The sequence below is a fragment of the Hydra viridissima genome, unplaced genomic scaffold, assembly GCF_058129835.1.
Source record: "Hydra viridissima isolate aposymbiotic clone 2 unplaced genomic scaffold, HvirCarnegie_v1 scaffold_6, whole genome shotgun sequence".
Classification (NCBI taxonomy): Eukaryota; Metazoa; Cnidaria; class Hydrozoa; order Anthoathecata; family Hydridae; genus Hydra; species Hydra viridissima.
Window position 1 is genome coordinate 5,275,963 of NW_028324305.1, and position 20,730 is coordinate 5,296,692.

Here is a 20,730-nt window from a genome sequence, read left to right on the forward strand (position 1 = left end):
AAAGAGACGGCCATCGTCGGCGTGCAAAGTTCCCTTGGAATACTGTTTTGCGCGCTCGGCACATGAAACATTCACGGCGTTCTTCAACATAATTAAATGTAAGATGTTTATTGATTGACACGCAACTCGTTTACGAAAAAAATTACTAATCGGAAATGACAGATGAGTCACATGAGATGACGTCAAACAATTACCACTAACAACAACTAAGTAAGAGAATAAACTTTATTTTAAAATGATAATTAGAGACAGGCGAAAAACACGAAAACCACTGATCTCTATAATAACTGGATAGCGCATCTCTAATATCAAAATTGACGCCAAAATCGCCATATTGGAAAGCCCCAGAACAATGAAATCTGATATGTGCGATAAAGCGATAAAGCGATAAGCCGAAAAACAGAACTTAAAGCTTACGGGATTAAAATTTTTGGGGCTTTCCAATATGGCGATTTTGGCGTCAAAAAATAAGTTTTGCTCGGAGTTGCGCTATCCAGTTATTAGAGAGCTTACGATATGAAAACTGCAACGGCAACGGAGACGACAAAGGTCTGGATCGAGCGGTTGCGACTTGCAGTTGCGGTGTTCCAATAAAATTAGTTACGAATTTCCGCTTCAAAAAAAAGAAAACATCTTGAAATAAACAAAAAAAATTTAAAAATGTCTCATTTAAGAAATGTTAGAAATAGTTTATTACTTGCATTAGAATCAAATATCATAGACGACGAGGAATTTCTACAACTGTACAAATTAAATTTGTCTAAGAATCCAGATTTACCGTTTCGGAGTTAAGCAATTTTGTTTAGAAATCATGTCTGATGATGAATGCAAAAGTGAATTTAGATTTCTACGTAGTGATATATATCGCTTACTCAATGTATTTCAACTACCTCAAGAGTTTTTATGTTATAACGGGTTAAAAGTTACTCCGGTGGAAGCACTGTATATTTTTTAAAACGGTTTTCCTACCCATGTAGACTACTCGATATGATACTCGATTTATATATATATATATATATATATATATATATATATATATATATATATATATATATATATATATATATATATATATATATATATATATATATATATATACATATATACGTGTGTGCGTGTGTGTATATATACTTATGTATATATCCTAAATTTGTATCAGAAATTAAATAATTACTTTGTTACACTTTTGGAGCAAGTACTACTTTGATCCATTTATAAACCGTTTTCAGAAAACACGAATTTCAATGTTTTGACGTTGCGTAAAAAGTTTTAAAACGGCATTTCAGGGAATCCCATTCATTGCGCATGCTTAGTGTCAAATATTTATCAAAAATTGTAGAAGTTGCCGTTGCAGTTTTCTTATCGTAAGCTCTCAATTATAGAAATTAGTGACGAAAACACGGATTTATTGAATAAAGCGAGTTAATTTAAAAAAAAAACAGAAAATCACGGTAAATCTGACAAAAACACACGGCTTCCGTGTTTTCGTGTTTTTCGCCTGTCTCTAATTATCATTTTAAAATTTATAAAAACAACTGATTTTCCTAGCTAAATGTTGATTAACTTTATGTCAGAAGCCAATTAGTACTTGCGTTCACGCAACTTCAATCTCTCCACAATCTTTGTCATGTTGGAATGATTCTCATTAAGCTACTTACTACTTTCACAAGAAGCTACATGTTTCTTCACTTTTTTAGAAACTTTAGAGATGCTCTCAGCAAAATTTGTGCTAGCATTAAAAGGTGAACATTTAGGGGCTTACCTAATGCAATTTCACAGAAGCACGTTTGACATAGTTGCCTTTTTCATACTTTTGCCTTTAAACTAGTTACCTTTTTCAATCTTTTGTAAAAAATCTATTTCTTACAAGACTGCATATACTGTGTAATATTAAGCAATCTCTAGAGGTTTGCAAGCTCGACAAATCAACATTTTTCCTTTTTAACTGTGTCCGTGATATCTTTGTCGTCCTTACAGAGGTTTTTCTTACAACCAGAGCACAATCCTATAGGGTGCTTTCAATGAATATTCAGGCCTACAGAAAACTTGAACTAGACCTTCCGAATTTTTATTAACTAGAATGCATTTGTTGTTCAGCAATATCAGATATTCCCTTTGAAAAAGTATATGACCTCGCTTAAAATGAAATTCTCCACTTTCCTTAGAGAGCGGACGAGCCATAGTATTTAATATATTATGTCTACAATGAAAGAGAAATCAAAAAAATATAATCAAGAATATAAACTTTTTTTTTTTTTTAATGATTTTTGACCAATTTGGAACATTTTAATGATTTTTATGTATAAATACAAGATTGCAGTCCAAGAAAAGTTAGTGTATATGAGCAGCTATTTTTTTGATAAACTTTATCTTTCTTTTAATATATTTAACTAATTTTAATACGAAAAAAATTACTTTTCGGCTGGTTTTTAATATCAGTTTTCTGAAAATGTGATACCTTACAGATTTTTATAAAACTGGAAATAAAGTGTTCAGACGCCCCTCTTACGATTTTTATTTACTTTTTTGAGTACTTCGAGTGCAAACTTAAACCTAAAATTTCTGAACTGTGATTAAAAACTGATGCAACACTTGTTTTTTACAGCAGAACAGGACTGCGATTTCTTCAAGGGGTTTTATTTTATCTCAAACAAGCTAAAAAAATAACAGACAAATAACACTCTTACAAATGAAATTATTAGGTAGTAGATTTTGTGAAAAAGACCTCATATATAGACCTATATACTTAAGATCCACAAGAAGTACACAATAGTAAGTAGGTGATCAAATATTTTCAAGAACCAACAACTTTCTCCCTTCTAGTTCACCTTAAATAAATTATACATACATTAAAATTAATTCATATTTCCACTTTTTTAAAAAGGCTTGTTTATAAACATATTTTACAATAATAGTGAAATATACACGGAGTTATCTGTTCCTCTTATCAAAATTACACACACAAAAAAATTTTACATGTAAACAAAACAAAACAAAAATAAAAAGAATTAAAAAGAAACAGAAATGCACATTTAAACACCACTTTTAAAAATCACATATTTTTTTTAAACTTCAAATCAACAGATGAATTATAATTTATTATTTAATTTACACTTTTCTGTCAGAACCTTATGAATCAAAGAGTTAACCTCTAAATATCTTGGGTCATTTCTGGAATGTGGTTTACAAATATCTTGATGATTGGCATCTAACAACATAAAGCGACCGTAACCCACATCGCATGATTGGCGAGGAACAACAACAGCATTTATTTTTAAATAAGGTAAAGGAAGCGAGTGAACTTCACCTAAATCAGTGCAATCGATGGCATAACTTTTTATTAGCTGTGAGAATTTAAAGTGCATTGACATTAACTTTGCAGAATTTTCACTGAGTTCATTCACTTGTATTGATGGGAACAGAATGTATCTGGCTTTTTTACAGTGAGTAGCAATGGGAGAACCAAGATGTGGAACTGAATAAAACATAATTCCTTTTGTGGACTTTAAAATACTTTGATCTAAAACTTTATTTTCAAGAGACAGAAGCAACTTTTTGACAATTAATCCTCCCATTGAATGACATACCCAAATAACGGGATTTTCTCCAACTCTACACTTTTTCAACTTGGAATGTATTGAAATTGCTTGCTCATCTAAGGAGTATTGGGCTTTTTCAAAGGGACAAGCAAGCATCCAATCAGATAAAAATGACTCATAATGAACACAAAAAACACGACTAGCTGGATGATCTAATGGCAACCAATCTTTTGGCCAACATGTATCTGCGTTTTTTTCAACTGAATCATTCAGCCTCCAAGTATAAAAGGGACTTCCATTAATGCCATGTATAAATATGATATCAGCAGAATGTTTCTCACTGCTGCGAAAATTTGGATGACAAATGTAGACTCCATCAGATAAGTATGATTTTTCAAAATTATAATCCAAGTTAAATAGAACACGATCAGCAACTGTACTAAGCATTAAACTTGCAGCTGCTCTCCAATGCACAAATACTGTCAACAATTTTTGCTGAACAATTTCATCTCTGTTAAACCGTGTCACAGCTAAATTTGCAATTATGCTACCACATAAAAACAAAATTTTCTTATTATCCTCATACTCAGTTATAATTTCTTTAACTGCAGTTATTATATGTCTAGAAAGTCGCTTGTTTTTAGTAACATTTTCATTATTGGAATACCTGCGAAGAATATCTAAATACTTTAGGATAAGCATGTCAGGTTGTATTCCTGGTGAATTTTTATTGATAATATTAACACTATCTCTTTCAGTACAAAAATCAGCCATTATGTTTGGAACAGGATCTTCAGGAAGTTTTTCTCCTGCAACTCTGTTATACAACCAGTTTGAACAATTGTTATCAGAAAAAAGTGTTGAAGATTTAATATCCTCTAAAACACTAGTGATAACATGAAGAGAATCTTTTTTATCTATTGAAACATTGGATGCAGAAAGTGATAAAAACCACTTCAAGTTCAGGTCTCGTGATCTCGCTAAGCCGATTAAAACATCATTGCTACATTTCTTAACATAAAAATCTACATCAATATCATCAGGAAACTGAATAACCGATAATAGTTTTATACTAAATTCTTGAAGCAGCTTATGTTCGCTGCTTGCTAGATAAATTAATAGAGATGTCATGTGGTAACGATGAAACATCTGTGAATTAGAAAGCAAATGACATAAATTCAACATATAGATTTCAGTAACATTAAGTGCTGTTTCAGTTTTCAATTGCATCCATTTTTGTAAATGATTGAAGTTCTCTGATAAAGTCTCATTTATCCGAACACCAATGGTATTTTGACAATTATAAGTGATATAGGATGAGAGCAAACCAAAGCCAATACTTATATACTTGCAGCTTGATTTCAACTTCTGTGCAAGCATAGTTTTTAATTACCTTCAATGACCTGTATAAAATTAAAGAAAAATTTGACATTGTAGCGCTGCAATAATTTAACAATTTTTATAACAGATATAAATCAAGTTTTTTCTTATGAAGTTTAAATTAATAGCACTTTTATATAGTTGCTACATTTTGTGTAGGAAAATTTTGCTTAGAAGATTTATAGGTTACAGCCAGGTATTTAAAAATTATAGATTACAGATAGCTACTGAAAAATTAATTTAAAAAAACATATCTAAACATAAAAAGGAGTTGTAAAAACACTAAGTGAAATATTAAAAAATAATAAACAGGATATATTTTAAAGCAGATATTAAAACTTCTAAAAAATTCACTAAAAATAATGAAATATTAAATGACACATTTTAATGTATTATTTATCCATTTGTGTCACTTTCTCAGCATTACTTTCTTTTTCTTTTTCTTGAAAACCTGGTATGAAAGTTGTTATATCAAAAAAATTGCTTTCATTTTCTTCGCAGAAGAAAAACACATACATCAAAGCAACAAAACCCAAAAATCCGCCTATAATAGGCAGATTACTTGGTTGATAACTAGAGTCATAACCAACTGATTCATTCACAGAATGTTTGGCAGCCTTAGAAGTAGAAAAGGTAACAGGTTTTTCTTCCCATTCATTGGTTAATTTGCCTTCTTGATTGCAATAAAATCTGTTGTATGTAGAATGAGTTGGAATTACAATATGAAATAAAAAATGCTTTCTTCCCAGCAATTGAGAATGAAATTTAATATGTTTTAAGCAACTAATACTTCTAAAATTCATTTCATACTGAAAGAATAAATAAAATTAAAAATATAAAAAATACAGTAGACAATATTTATGAAATTTGATATTATGAAACAAGATCTAGCTGCTTTAGAAAAAAAATAAGCAAGAATTGCATTAACAACTATTAAAAAGCATTATTTACAAAAGAATTTAAATTTTAAAAATGTTTGCACTTTAAAAAGTTTTATGTAAAATGTAATGAAATCATGTCCTTAAAAAACCTTTTCATAAAGATAATCAAAGATTGAATACAAAACAACTAAAATTTAATTTCAAATAAATTCATTATGCTATTGTAAGAAACTCCAAATTTTTATACTCATATCATCAGAGCAAGAAGCAATTAAAGATGCATCCTTTGGATTCCACTTAATGCAATTAATATCTTGCAAATGTGCTTTTTCTATGTTTCCAATAATACTATAAACAGGTTCATTTTTATTATCATGTCCTTCTAAATTATCTTGCTTGAAAATTTTTATAGAGTCATCAGCAGAAGATGATGCAATCAAGTCATTGTCATGACTCCAGTCTACTGAATAAATAGTTCTCTGATGATACCCAGCCAATGTACATACACACTTCCAGCATAAAGAGTTTTCTGCTACTGCAATTCCTTCTAAGTTATTTGGTTCATAGCACTGCCAAACCTTAAGGGTTTTATCATCAGATGAGGATACAATCCGGTCACCAGATTTATTAAATGCAATAGACCAAACTGTCGAGGTGTGTCCAACTAACGTATCAAAACATGTCCAGTCATCATCATCTTCTTTATAAAGATTTATAGTATCATCATAGCTACAAGATGCAACAATATCAAGAAATGGATGCCATGCAACTGACTTCACATCTTGGGTATGTTTACTTAACACACTAGCACATTCATACTCCTCTTCCTCAACTTCCCAGATCCATACACTTTTATCACGACTACAGGTTGACAGATAAGAGCCAGAGCTACTCCATGCAACAGATTTGACTTCATTTTCATGACCTTCTAGAGTAGCTGTACATTCAAACTCCCCATTACGCCTATCCCATATTGAAACTGTTGCATCAAAGCTTGCTGCTGCTAAAAAGTTTCCACAAGGAGACCAGCATACAGAGCGAACTGTTCGACTATGTTGATCACCAAAAGAGGATTTGCAAACCCACCTACCCCCTTCTTTTCCCCATATTTTAATTGTCTTGTCACTACTGCAACTTGCAAGCAATGTTCCTGTTGGATTCCAAGCCAAGCACCACACACGGTCTTGATGAGAGTCTAATGACTGAATAAGATGAAATGACATGTCTACAGAATCTGAAAGTAGAGCAAAATAGTAGAAGTAAAATTATCTTACTTTAAAAAAGGTATTTAACAGCAGCAGTTAAACAAAATTATATTAATCACCATCAGCTGGGTTCTTATGGAATTTTTCAAACAATACTAAATTAAACTCAATCTTTTATGGTTGGTTTATTAACTTTTTTTATATCTTATTCTTATACAATATATACTATACATATACACTTAAAATTTATTTCAAATAAAAAAAAAAAGGAATAGAAAGACAACAAACAAATACAGCTTATATTAGAAGTGTGTCAATAATATGTGTGTATTATAATGTAAATCTTCTATTCATATAACTAACAACACAATTTACATACTACAAATATACATATATAATAATAATAATAATAATAATAATAATAATAATAATAATAATAATAATAATAATAATAATAATAATAATAATAATAATATATTATAGCAGATAATAGTTTTTTAAACAAGAAGAAAAAATAGAATCAAACAACTACTTTTAATGAATTGATATTTCTTAAATAAAACACAACATTTCTGGTTAGTATAAACAGTATATCTATATGTATGCACACAAATGTATGCATTCAATCACAGACAATAAATAAAATAGGAAAACAAATTTTGTTAAAGAACTCTGTTTTTTTGTTTGTTTTTTTGTTGTTTTAATTATTTTTTTATTATTTACTCAAAACTATTCCAGACATTAATTAAAGCCCATCTATCAGATGGTTTGGTAAGAAAGTACTCTTGTTGCTTCTGAGAGTACTTTTCTTTTGGAGAATTTATATTACGATACTGAAAATCTTTCCAACTAAAATTATATGCTTTTAAAAGTTCCAGTTTTTGTTCATTGCTTAAGTTATCTTCAGGTGTTTTCATTTCAATATTTTCTTGCAAATTTTTGAATATTAAGATGGCTCGAAATGAAAACCAACCCCCATACACAGGATGTATACTTACACCAAATATTTTCTTATCATTCCAATCGTAGTTTTCAACATCCTTTTTCTGGTAGTAATAAGCAGCACCAGACACATGACCAGCAGTTTGAACTAAAACTTTTGGTCTTCTTGTTGGTTGCATATCAAAATCATGAATAACGTCAAATTCGTAATGCTCCTCAACAAAACACCCCTTGAGCTCAATAAAAAGGTCAGAAATGCATTGATCTAAAGGATCTTGATTTCTAGATAAGCTTTTATTCTTTTTTATATAAGGTAGAAATACTCTATCAAACCATGAAGGTGAGCTTAAAACACAAAATGCAACAGTGTCTTTTGGATAATCTAAATGAAAATAAGTGCTAACTTGTTCGTTGTAACTTCCAATGTTAAAGGGATAATACTCAAGGCCAGTTTGTTTTCCATGTTCTATTAATGTTTCTATCAATTTTGAAGTTTCTTCTTTTGTATTAATTAACATTTTAAAGTGAAAAAGTGTAAGTTTCAAACAGAAATTAAGTGGAATCTTTTTAAAAAATGATTTCAAAACATCTGCGCGATTTATCCGGGTTATATTTTAAGAACGTTTTTGTAATAATTTTTTCCTAGATTTTTTGCGAACGCTGCGTAACAAAGATCGTCTGATCTTAATCAGGGCTGCCGTATGTCCATAAAATTTGCGGACAGTCCGTACCTTTAAAATATCCGGGCCGAAAAACCGAATGCCCGCTATTTGTATGATAAATTTAGCTTGGAACTTAAAACATGTCTATCGCTGCAATTTTAAAATTTCCGCCATGCCAACATATTGATGTTATCACTGCAGATGTCGTTGAAGTCGTAGCTTATTTATTATCGAGTTCGTGAATCAGATAAGTTACCGTGTTAGTTGCATCCATTACATCTTTGCATAATGTTGCAAAAAGAGAAACAAACACAAGGAATTTCCTTGCATTAAAAAAATTAGGAAAGAATGCGAAGCTTTTTGCAAATTATGCAGGTAATATGTAAGACATTCTGATCTGGGTTCAAAGTGGTTGTCATGAGCTGCCTCACCATTCTGTCTCGAACGTTTGTTCTTAAAAATAATAGTATGCTATAAATTAATACTTTATAATTCTCTTGTAGTTCATGCCTTTCCATTTGTAATGGAGGCAAAAGAGGTATCACTGACCATGTCAACTAAAAAAAAAAAAAAAAAAGAGGATAAAGGATTAAGCATCTAAAAAAACTCCAACATTTTGTTTGGTTATTGCTAAAGAAAGGGTCAGTCAGAAAAAAAGTTGAGCTCTTAATAACATGGGTTCAAAAACACATATGTTGTAAATTGAATGAGAGACTTCTTTTTGACCAGACATGGGGATGTATTTTGTATTTTAAATTCAAATTGTATTTGAAGTACTTTTTTTTGGAAAGTATTTTATAATTTATTTGAAATACATTTTTTCGAGAAGTATTTGCATTTTAAACATTCAAAATACATAATAAGTTTCTCCTTTCAGCTGAAAAAAGATTTTTTTGGTACTAATATGAACTGTTTGTATCAATAAATTTTTTTTTTTATTTGCCGAATTGGTATTGGTTAGTTCTTGTTGTACTCTAGTCAGCTAGGCTATTTATTGCACTGCAACTCATAAATTTTTTTATATATTATTATATAAAGTCTCATGTTTACCAAAATATTCTCGCTTAGTGTAATTTTAGGTGCTGAAAATTAGTTGATTTGTTATCTGTTTTTCTATATTTATTGTTTACTATTCTTTCGCTGTGCGTCTGCTTTGAAAAAATTCAATAAAACATGGCGAAAATACCCATTTTGCTCGATGGAAAACTGTTTGAAGAGATAAATGAAGACTTGGATGGAAAAGTAAAAGCAAGATACACTTTCTTTCCATATGGATTACCATCTCTGAGCGGCTCCCGAAATCCGACTTCAAACTTCCTCTAACATCTAAAACGAAAGCATTCATCAGCACTACAAGATTATCAAAATGACAAAAAATCAAAAAATTGAAGAAGGAAAGAAAACCAAGAATTCAACACAATGCTTCAATGCTTCAATTTGTCAAGGCTGGAAACAGCAAGAGTTGTTCTCAAGTAGAAGCTGATACTTAAATCACAAATCTTGTTGTAAAAAGCAGTTTGCTATTATCCTTGGTTGAGATGCCGCATTTCCAAAGCTTTGTGTACAAGATTTGATCTGGACAATTTTATTAAATTATACGCAAAAAATTGGTAAACAAAGTTGATGAATAGTTTGGAGGAAAAATGACAATTATCAAGAAGGAATTGGAGGTTACTGGTTTTGTCTGTACAACAGTTGATATATGGTAAATCAGAAGAGAAGTTTACTTGGCATGACAGCTGGCCTAATCGATGGGAAGGAAGTCATTCACCATCTATTGTGAAAAACTTTTTGGAATCTGTTCCTTTGATATAATTACTAAGAAATACAAGGAATCCATAAAAGACTTGGACTGGTCACCAAAAAATCACCAGAACTGTCACAGATAATGCAATCAACTTTGCAAAAGCCTTCAGAGAGTTTAGTACCAGTTGTGAGAATGAAAATGATGACGAAGAAAATGATGATGCTGTTTTTGAAAAGATCCCAAACGGTGCAACAAAAAACCAAATTAATTCCTTTATCTTGCCACCTCAAGACAAATGCTTTTCTCACACACTCAGCTTAATAGCAACAACAGACATCAAGAAATTTGTATATCCAGTTGCACACAAAAGGATCATGCATTTATCGTTTGCAAAAGTTACTTCAAATTGGAACACTTGCAACTACCCCAAATCAGCTGAAATCATCCATTTGCAAAAAAATAGTCTAACCACCCCTTGCATCACTGGCTGGAATTCCATTCATGACAGCCTGATATATTTGCTTGAATTTAATCTGGACACACTGAAAGAGCTTTTTAGGAGGCTGAATCTCCTATAAATAACAGAGACTGAGATTGAATTTTTAAAGGAATACTACTCCATTCTAAAACCTATTACAGTTGCAATAGACAAGCTTCGAGGCGAAATAAACTTCTCTGTACTGCGACAGATTGAAACTTTTTGCTCAAGGCGCAAAAAAAAAATTTTAAGTACAACAATGTTTGAGCAAAAGATTTTGAAGAATTTTGAAATAAGTTTTAAAGAGCGTTTTGTATTTGTATTTAAAATACATTTTGAAAAATGTATTTTCCCCAAGTATCTTTTTGAAAAATATTTTCCCCAAGTATGTTTTTGACCAAATTGTCAAACTAAAATCTTTCTTGTCAGATTTCAGTAATTCTGAAATATTGAATAAAAAAGCTCACAAAATACGGGTAGCTTTTTTTCAAAGTTTTATGTCAGAAGAACAGTATTCAGAACTGGAATTTTATTTCTCTATATCAGAAGAACGGTATTTAAGATTGTGGAATTTTATTTCTCCATTCTGGGCATATTCATATGTTGAGCGAGTATTTTCACTCATAAATGCCTTTTGGAAAAAGGAAAGGAAAAGATTTCTTTGAAATCAGTTAATGCGATTCTCCATATTCAGTGTAATATGAAAAATATTTCTTGTCGTAAATTTCATAAACTGATTCAAAGGTAGACAAAGTTAATTTCCTCTGTTCAAAGTTTTGAGAAATATGAGTAGCAATTGTATTCTTGATTCTGGCCATCCTAAAGTGTAAATAGATAAATAAATTATATGTTTCCAATTCTTTTTTTATTGTAATAAATTGTGTTAGTTGTGAATAATAATAGTTTTTCCACGACTAAAAATCTTTGTTTTTGGAGGAAGAGGGATGGATGGAGGGTTGCCTGATTTCATGTTACATGATTTTGTCCTGGTTTTCTGTCTTTTGCTTATAGCAATACCGATCTTAATTGTAATCATCGTCTGTTATGTAATTTGTAAACTTCAATTATATCACCTTTTGACATTTTAAGTGGCGATGTACCGGATACGGCTTTTTCAATGTATTACCCGCCCGGATATTAGATTAAAAAGCCCTAATAGCTTTAATTTGAAAAATTCAAAATTTCAGCATAAAAGCAATAGGCAGTGGATTCCAAGAAGCCGATGGCTGCAAGTTGGGAAGGGAAAAAAAAGTTGAGGGTAATTTTTACAAGTGTTGTGTTCAGTTAAAATGAGAAAAATATAAGTGCGTTCTTTAGTTTTTGCTGGGTTCAACTTATAGATTTCTGATGTGTTGCTATAGTTTATTTGTCAAATAATCTTACAGGTTATTACATTTTTTAGATTTAATCTTTTAGTTATCATTATTATTATTATTATTATTATTATTTTAGATTCTTGTTATTCATGGATATAGGTAAATAAATTTTTAAAAGATTTATTAAAGTTTTGCTAATTAAATTTCAAAAAAGAAAAGTTTAACTTTTATCAATTGATTTTAAAATTCTCATTTCATCCTAAATATCACCAAGTAAGTATTCATTTTGAAAAATAGCTATTGTTAAAATACACCAATTTTTTACATTAAAAAAAATTAAATAGAATTTCTATTAAAATTTCTATTATTCCAAAGATATGATAGTTCACTAAATGGAGGAAGGTTTAGTGGGATGAAAAATTATTATTAATATCGATTAATACAATGCTAGTCAAAGTTTTATTACAAATGACTATTTTTTGTTCGTATATCTTGTGTAAGAGCTATGGATGTTTTATTATTGATAAACATTTCATATTGTATATGTTTTTAGGGGCTAGAATTGAATTGACAATTTAACATAGTAGTAAAGTTAGAATTAGTAAAATGAATCAAAAATGAAATGAAAAGTATTTGTATTAGTAAAATCAAGTATTAATAAAATCTGATAAAAAATTATTTTAAATCTAATTTTACTAGTTTTATATATCTATGTAAGTTTAAATTTAATTCTGTATCTTTCTTTAAGTATCATGTTAAATTTTGTTCTTAAGACAAAGTGCGAAAACATCAAGAGAAAAAACTGGATCTTTACGCAAAATGTTAAAAAAATATGTTGACTTTGGTAAATTCTTGTTATTTACTCATTTTTAAAATAACTTTCTCTGAATCAACCCAGTTTTTCTATAAATAATTTTTTTATTTAGTTTATATTACAGCACCAAATAAGATTCCTTCAGGTGTTGATGATGGTATGTACATTAGATGACTATTTAAATTCCATATAATAGTTTAAATAGTTAAGTTTCCCTTTCTAATTGTCTCACTTATTATCTCTCACTGGCTGTTCCTGTTTCACTGATATTGACAAGTTTTGTACAAAATATTTGGTTGTGTTACAATCATTAAGCAATTATTAATCTAGAGTAGACTTATGAGCTTTGCAAAATGATAAGACTATTTTAAGTTATGAATATTTATTAATTTATATGGAGGTTTATTGACTTGCATAGAGTCTTATTATTTATGAGGAAGTTTACTATTTAAAACTGTTTTTTTTTGTAAATATCAATCATAACATTTATAACATTTGCTGTGTAAGACTGAAATAGCTTTTTTTTGTTTAAGAATATTTATGAAATATTTATGTGTAACATAAGTTGATGTGTTTTGAATAACCATAGTATATTTCCACAGAATATGGTTGGTGGTTTTCAAAAGGAGATTCATCATTCAGTGCTTTAGAATATTCTGAAGTTGATTATGGGCACCAAGACTCTCTAAATCATATTTCAAAAACCTTCAAGGAAAATGTAAGTTAATGGCCTGGTTCATATTGTTTTTAAATTAAAATGATTACAGGTTCATTCCTTCAAATTTATTAAGGAAATGATTTTTTAGGGTTCATTCGATGGTGAGTAGCTTCTTCATTGGTAAAGAGATTACTTTTCACTAAACTTAAAGCGTTTTTTTCTACCGTCTTTTAAACTAATTTTTTTATGTGTTCTTTTTTAGGAGTTTTGGGGTTTAGTCAGGGTGCAGCTATGGCAACACATCTGTGTGCTTTAAGTGAGAAAGCAGGTAATTATATTTTGTATTACATATCCTCTTGATCATTATTAAAAATGTAATACAGAAATTATTTTTTTAGATTCTTTGTTCAAGATAAGATTTGCTATTTTATGTGCTGGTTTTAGATCCCGTACAATGGCACATCAGAGCTATTACACAAAAAAACTATCATGTCCTACTCTACATATTTATGGTGATTCTGATAAAGTCATTCCAAAAGGTGTGTCTAATTTAATAGTAATAGAAAAAATTAGTAGTAGTAGTAGTAGTTAGTATTTAGTAGTTAGTAGTTAGTAGTAGTAGAAATTTCAAAAAAATTTTAGTGGATGGTATCTTTGTATTTATTTGGTTGGGTTATTTACTGAACTTTGTCTATAAAATAGGTTACCCTATATACTCGCGTTTAAGCCTACGTTGCATATAAGTAGATGTTGCATTAAAGTCAAATTGACATTTTAGTCTTTTTTTTTTTTTTTTTTTTTTTTTTTTTTTTTTTTTTTTTTAGAAATTAGAAACTCACATGAAATAACTCAGTTGAAATAAAAAAAAGTAAAGTTTAAAATTAGTTTTTGTAAGATATATTTACCACTTAAAAAATTTCAATCAATCATCAAATTGTTCATTCTTGAACTTGTCTGTGATATGATCTCTATCATGGTTTTTTGTGTAATTATTATGTTTATCTGTCTGATTACCTGCATCATCTTCCAAATTGTTTGTATTGTTCTCTAGATCCCTTTCTTTTTCATTATAATTTGAAAAATTTTTGCTCATTTTACATGCAAGAGTATGTGATATACCAAATTTAAACTTATTCAATGAGATGTTGATATGTTTTTGTTAACCTATTTGGCAATTTTGACATGTCATTTGTCTAAAGTTTTTTGACTTAAATGATAAATTTCAATAGCAATTTTATTTGTCTTATTTTAGAAATGAGTGTGGAGCTCCAAAATTGTTTTCAATTTGTATCTGTTCTGACGCACTCTGGTGGTAGGTTTGTTACTTTGTAAAATAACAGGAAAATGTGAATTAATTTCCGCAAAAATACAAGTTGAAAAAAAAAAATTTTGTTAAATAAAAAGTGACATCAATGCTAAAGAGTATCCACTTTTATTAAAATTGTTTAGCTTGATTTTTTAAAAATTACAATGTTTATTTAGGGCATTACATCCCAGCAACGTCCAAAGAAAAGAAAGATTATGAACTTTTCCTATTGCCTTTTTTGAAGGAAGCAGAAGAATCTTAAAGGAAATGTCGAGATGTATAAACAAATATAACCCCTGTTGACTATAAAAACAAAATGAAGTGTAGAAATTGAGTTTGGCACAATTCAGTACTTTAGGAATTTGTTATAATTTTTTTTTCTCTTTTTACAACATGTATTAATAAAAAAAAAAAAAGCAATTAAAGATTTAGGTAAATAATTGAAACATGAAATGCTAGGTTAGTACTATAAGGACATACTCCTATAGCCTGAAAACTGTTGAATTTTTGATAAAAATCTGGTTTATTGACAGCCTAGTTGCAAAAATGTCAGCCCCAAGTTGATAATATGACTTTTTTATATTTTACTTACATTTTACATCACATTTAAAGTACATTTTGCCCTCATTTATGAACAGCGGCCAAAATATGCAGCTAATGATAAATTAAACTTAGTATTAAAAAATTACATGCCATTTAAGTTGGTTTATAAAAAGAATTAAATTCACAAATAGATAACTTGTTAAAATGCTCATTCTTCCCAATAATTTTCAAATTTGCATATTCCCATTTTTTTGAATTTCGGAAGAATTCTTCCTTCAATTTAACATCATGTTCAGCAATAATGTTTATTCTTGGAATGTTTATAGTGCTATCTTCTTTGCTCCAGTGTTTTGTGAAGCACTCTAAAGCAGCTAGCATATAGTTATGATTTAATAACGAATAATTGTTGGCTGAATCCAAGTTTTTGCCACGGGTTTGCAATTACTGAAGCTGAAGTTTCAAGTTCACACCTCGATGTTGGTTCAAGAAATGATGGTCTAGAGTTTCAACTTGCACTGTGCAATGGCGACTTATACCACTTAATTTTTGTTGAGTCTTAAAGTAGCAAAAAAACCTTCATATAACTCATAAAGTAATTTAAAGTCATCTTGCCGTCCAAAGTTTGTGTTAATCATTAGGTTCAGCTTCATATTTATAATTTTTTGGTAATTTTCAGTTATGCCTTTCACAAATTTACAATGAAACTAGGAGTTGTTGATTTACACTTTACAAAGTGATCCAAAACATGTTTTAAGATAAGATCCAGTATATGAGGCTGATATCCCAAATATTGTGGTTTATTAAAGCCTCTTGTTTCCATTTTATTTTGTATTTTTACAATTATGCCATTGAGTTTTCCTGTGTTCCCTGCTGTTCTATCTCATACTCATAGTAATACAGTTCCATGCATCAAAATTATTTAGTAAATTTATCAATATTTCACATTTAACAATTCTTAAGTTCGTTTTACTATTTTTTGAAGCTTCACAACTTGGTATTCAATCTTGTTTATTTTCTTTCAATTAAAATGTAAGTAGAAATATTCTTCCTGTACTATTTTATTAACAAATTTTCTTATTGCTTTCTCCTTGTCTTACAGTTTATATTTATATTTTTGTCTGACTTGGATTTCAGTTTCAGTATCTTTCTCATTTAAATTTTTACAGATTCCAGCTGATTTATTTGTACTGAAAGACATAGTTATCACAAGTTTATTTGCTAACTTGGTTCTGTTGTATAATCTCTTTCTTATCGTTTTCATTTCCTGTGTTGTGAATTTAAATCTGAACAACTTTTTTCTGATGTAGTTGAACAGCTTTCTGGAAAATTATTTACTTTGCTTGTAAAAACAAAGTAAAACTATATCTTTTGCATTAAAAACTCTTTTGAAAGATATGATACACTTGTGTCTTGTGAATTGTAACCACCTTCTAAACTTATTATTGTATGTCATAAAATTTCTTATCTTCCAGACTTAGCCACATATTCTTAATATTGGTGGTATGAAAAGGGTCTCCAAGAACATTACTTTTTGCCAGGTTTGTTAAGATAGTAATGTTTTTTTATAACCTTTTCAATTTTTCTCCCAACGGTTTTTGTACTTGGAAAGCTGAGTTTTTTTCCATATTTTACTTATTTCAACAGCAACTAAATTTATTATGTCTTTTCTACTTTTTTTCAATTGATGTCAGGTAATAAAAGTTTCTTTTAGCATTCTGTTGTTCTGTAGCATTCTGTTGTTCTATTGAATTAATCAAATGTCTTTTCAATTTAAGGTAGGTTATAGTAATTATGATAATAACATTTCTTATAAGAATTGTATTAAATCTAAAGTTAATTAAAAAGACCATCTAATTTTTGGTTGGATTGATAAAAAATAGTAACAAGTAAAGCACGAATATCTGTTTTTTAAAATAAATGGAATTATCTGAAGTTTCTTTAAAAAAAAAACTCTTTATGCCTCTATTCATACTAAGTATCAGTGAAGTGAAAAGTCTTGAAATGCACTTTTTAACAAGAAATTACATGATGATATACCATATACTTGGTATACTAAAAGTAATTTCCTTTACTTGGTATACTAAAAGTAATCAGCACTTGTATGTTTGTTTACTTGTTACTAAGATATATCCGCTGAAAAGCTGTCTTGAATTCTTCTTTGGACTCTGTAATATAAAGTTGACGTAACAAGAAAGATAAATCATTTACAAAATTCTTTTTACAGGAGTGCATTTTGAATTAGCTGATTAAAAATAGTATATTACCGACTATTTTAATTTCAATACACAAAAATATTGATTTAAATAAATATAGCATAAGAATCTATTCTTTGCAAGGTATATACAAACACAGTAAAAGAACAAAAAACAGAACAGAAAGAAAAATATATTAGATTTCTTAACTCCAAAACTAAAGAAACTTTTAAAAAGTGATCATCAAAAGAACATCAGATCAATAATTCATGGAATATCAATTGTTCTTAATAACTTCAGTACATCTATGAGACAGACAAGACAGTTTGAAGTTCCTGATACAATACTTCTGTATCTAAACCAACCATGCAAGTGTACATTATCATCAAGTTGATTCCATAAATTCTCAACATGAATTTTGTCAGGAGATTGTACAGATCATTGTTTTATAGTGATTTTATTTGCATCAAAACACAATTTAATTAAGTTCTGATGTGTGTTTGAGATTATTTTTCTGTTAGAACGTCCGTCGTAGAGGAATATTTCCATCTACAAAAGATAACATTTTATTCTCCAAAATCGAGTTACATCCGTTATACTTTCTATGCGATAGAGTAGTTCAATTCAGAAAATCCTGAAAAGCATCCCAAATCATCAAACCTTCCAATAGGCTATTTGTTTGGCAACTGGCTCTTTCCCATTTCGTTTATCTGAAACTTTCTGGATAAACTTTCGACCTTATACATTTGTGTTGTTCTAACATCCAATTTCTGTGAGCCTTTTGGTTTTTTTGCTGCACAATAGTTGTAAAACTTGCATCATCCAAGCGTCGCTGTACAGTACCTTGTGGAATATCAATTTTCAATATGCAAATTGTATCTGGCACTAGCAAATGGAATTTTTTTCACGTACCTACTAATTTTACCATCAGAATGGAGGAGTACTTTTCTTCGGTCGTCCACTTAAATGCTCAATTTCAGCAGTTTCTTTCGTTTTATATTTCTTAACTAACTGACTTAATTTACTTTCTTACCCCTTCTGAGATGAGACATTCAGCTAACGTACACCTGAGACGCGCTTGTATTTAACTTTTACCTGTAACTTTCGTTTAAAGCTTCTTTTATCATGGTCTTTCTTCCGGGAGTAAGTACCATGTTTGTTAACACAGATGGAAGTGGAACTTTTGCTTCAATTTTTTCACATGCATTTAGACTTGCCTCTGATGTGTTAATAGCATGGACGTAGAAAGTTCGTCGCTACTGATTTTCTCTCTACAGATATATTCAACAAGCTCTAATGCGTTATTTGTTACTTTGTTTCCCTTGCAAATTATTTTCCACGTGCAATCAATAGATCTTTATATCAATGCAATCAATAGAATTTAATAGATCAGAACAAACTGCATGAGGCAATTTATTGAAAGAACTAAGCACAATAACAAAAAAATAAATTTCAGGGAAATAAAATCAGAAAAATTTGCCAAAGTCACTCCATTGGCCAAAGCCGCCATAGTTGGTAAACATTTTTTACAACTTCTATTTATCACACTCGATAAAACGTCAATATTAGCATTTTTGCATTTTGCTGTGGTGCTTCAATGTTTTGTAATCTTCTTTTTTTTAGCTTTAGTTCTTTGTGTTACTCTACGTTCTTTAAAAATAAAAACTGTTAATAAAAACTACTAAAAAAGTTTGTTTAATAAGAAAAATAGAAATAACAGCATTCAATTCTTAACAAAAACCCTCTCCTATGAGTGTTGCTAAGCAGACTAAAATTTAACTAGTCGAAGGAAATACCAGATATCTAAAGAAATCTTGTTTTTAAAAATGGTTTTCAAATTCGTGTTTTACGATAGATTTCGTACAAGTACTGCACAAAATCAAATTTTTAATTTTGTTGAGAATTTTGACAAATACCTTAAGAACATGTCAGGTCAAATCAACTGTAGAAAAAAGCCATCTTGTAGGAGCTATACCCCTTGAATATTACCTTTAAAAAAACAGCATTTAACAAAATTTTATATTCGTGACGCAAACAAGGTAATAAATACCAATAAAGATGTAATTTCAGTTGGGTTTTTTTTTTTTTTTTAATTTTATCAATTTCATGAATGCTAACAAATGGAAGAACAAACACTTATGAGGGGTACTGTTTATATTTATATAGTATTAAAACGCAAAGTTGTATTTAAAATCATGCAATACCGCGGGATGCAGATGAAGTCGACTTTCAACCAATTTTTTTTTTTTCTGAAAAAGTATTAGAGTTAGATTTATGAGGAGTGTATCAACTGATTGGATAATTATTCGAAGCATTAAAACAGACTTAGTTTTTCATTTAACTTTTGCCTTTACTAGTCAAGCAGTTTTTTTTTGCTCAGTAGTAGTCTTTTTATGCGGTTTTCTCAACGGAGCACGAAGTTTTCTAACAAATAACTTTTTATGAAATTTCCCTTTTCCAAATTTCTTAATTATAACCGAGTCACACGTCATAAAGGAACTTAGCTATTCATTACTACATGACGATCTGAAGTTGCAGCAGAAGTGAACATAATCTAGCTATTCCTTACTGCGTGACGATCTGAAATTGCAGTAGAAGTGAATATAACTTTCGTTAGGCTCTCTTGAAGTCTTTTTATAAAATTTTGTCTAGAAGTTTTTGTATATGTTAACGCGTATATAACACTTTTAAGTAAGCGAGCATTTTCCTCTTCTAATGAGCAGTCTAGAAGATCAAAAATCTTTTCAAGAAATATGTTGTCGTTTGATTGCAAGTCAATCTCGTGTTCTTGTATAGCTACTTCTATAAGCCCCATGAAATCTATGATTCCACTTGCAACAACGTGACTGTTTTCCAAACACTCTATTGCGTATTTGGATGAGGCTTCTTGTATGTGCTTTAAGAACGGCTTGGCCACTATTTCGAGATCGTCTAATATCAGCTGTGGATCAATAATAATAGTATTTTTTAGTATCGTTGACTGATACAGTTCATTTGAAGAAGTTGAACTTAGGTCTTCGTCGTTTTTTTGAGCTAGTGTTTGAAAATAGGCAGCTTTGTTTTGCAT

General features: G+C 29.7%; 4 protein-coding genes across 10 annotated transcripts; 1 reads left to right on the forward strand and 3 right to left on the reverse strand.

Annotated features, from left to right (window-relative positions):
• Positions 1-2,773: 2,773 nt before the first annotated feature.
• LOC145189678 (protein SERAC1-like) lies at positions 2,774-7,166 on the reverse strand. Its single transcript, XM_090090667.1, has 2 exons — positions 7,075-7,166; positions 2,774-4,942 (listed from the first exon to the last, which is right to left on the reverse strand). Exon 2 carries the CDS (start codon positions 4,917-4,919, stop codon positions 3,090-3,092), a length of 1,830 nt encoding a protein of 609 aa, XP_089946793.1. The 5' UTR covers positions 4,920-4,942; positions 7,075-7,166; the 3' UTR covers positions 2,774-3,089.
• Positions 5,051-7,064, reverse strand: LOC145189682 (putative cytosolic iron-sulfur protein assembly protein CIAO1 homolog). Its single transcript, XM_080066335.2, has one exon. The coding sequence runs from the start codon at positions 7,021-7,023 to the stop codon at positions 6,019-6,021; it is 1,005 nt and encodes a 334-aa protein (XP_079922461.2). The 5' UTR covers positions 7,024-7,064; the 3' UTR covers positions 5,051-6,018.
• Positions 7,167-7,582: 416 nt separating the features above from the next.
• LOC145189683 (cyanocobalamin reductase / alkylcobalamin dealkylase-like) lies at positions 7,583-8,598 on the reverse strand. The gene has a single exon (XM_080066336.2). The coding sequence runs from the start codon at positions 8,463-8,465 to the stop codon at positions 7,725-7,727; it is 741 nt and encodes a 246-aa protein (XP_079922462.2). The 5' UTR covers positions 8,466-8,598; the 3' UTR covers positions 7,583-7,724.
• A 3,329-nt stretch (positions 8,599-11,927) lies between these two features.
• On the forward strand, positions 11,928-15,289 carry LOC145190160 (esterase OVCA2-like). Of its 7 annotated transcripts, none has more exons than XR_016453791.1 (10): positions 11,930-12,092; positions 12,287-12,309; positions 12,924-12,994; positions 13,077-13,121; positions 13,567-13,682; positions 13,771-13,783; positions 13,885-13,950; positions 14,067-14,161; positions 14,875-14,934; positions 15,105-15,289. XR_016453791.1 is itself a non-coding variant. In XM_090091921.1 (10 exons), exons 1-10 carry the CDS (start codon positions 12,057-12,059, stop codon positions 15,188-15,190), a joined length of 657 nt encoding a protein of 218 aa, XP_089948047.1. In that variant the 5' UTR covers positions 11,931-12,056; the 3' UTR covers positions 15,191-15,289. The 7 variants fall into 7 exon arrangements, 4 of the variants coding, with proteins under 4 accessions (XP_089948047.1, XP_089948051.1, XP_089948048.1 ...); XM_090091921.1 differs by having other exon boundaries at positions 11,931-12,092; positions 14,021-14,161; XM_090091922.1 differs by having other exon boundaries at positions 11,964-12,085; positions 14,021-14,161.
• The last annotated feature ends 5,441 nt before the right edge of the window (positions 15,290-20,730 follow it).

Excerpts from the sequence above, each read along its gene's own strand:
- LOC145189678 (XM_090090667.1), bottom strand. The coding sequence starts at position 4,919 with ATGCTTGCACAGAAGTTGAAATCAAGCTGCAAGTATATAAGTATTGGC.
- LOC145189682 (XM_080066335.2), bottom strand. The coding sequence starts at position 7,023 with ATGTCATTTCATCTTATTCAGTCATTAGACTCTCATCAAGACCGTGTG.
- LOC145189683 (XM_080066336.2), bottom strand. The coding sequence starts at position 8,465 with ATGTTAATTAATACAAAAGAAGAAACTTCAAAATTGATAGAAACATTA.
- LOC145190160 (XM_090091921.1), top strand. The coding sequence starts at position 12,057 with ATGGCTGCAAGTTGGGAAGGGAAAAAAAAGTTGAGG. Across the intron at positions 12,310-12,923 it reads CTTGTTATTCATGGATATAG|ACAAAGTGCGAAAACATCAA; the intron begins GTAAATAAATTT and ends TTTGTTCTTAAG. Across the intron at positions 13,122-13,566 it reads TCCTTCAGGTGTTGATGATG|AATATGGTTGGTGGTTTTCA; the intron begins GTATGTACATTA and ends ATATTTCCACAG.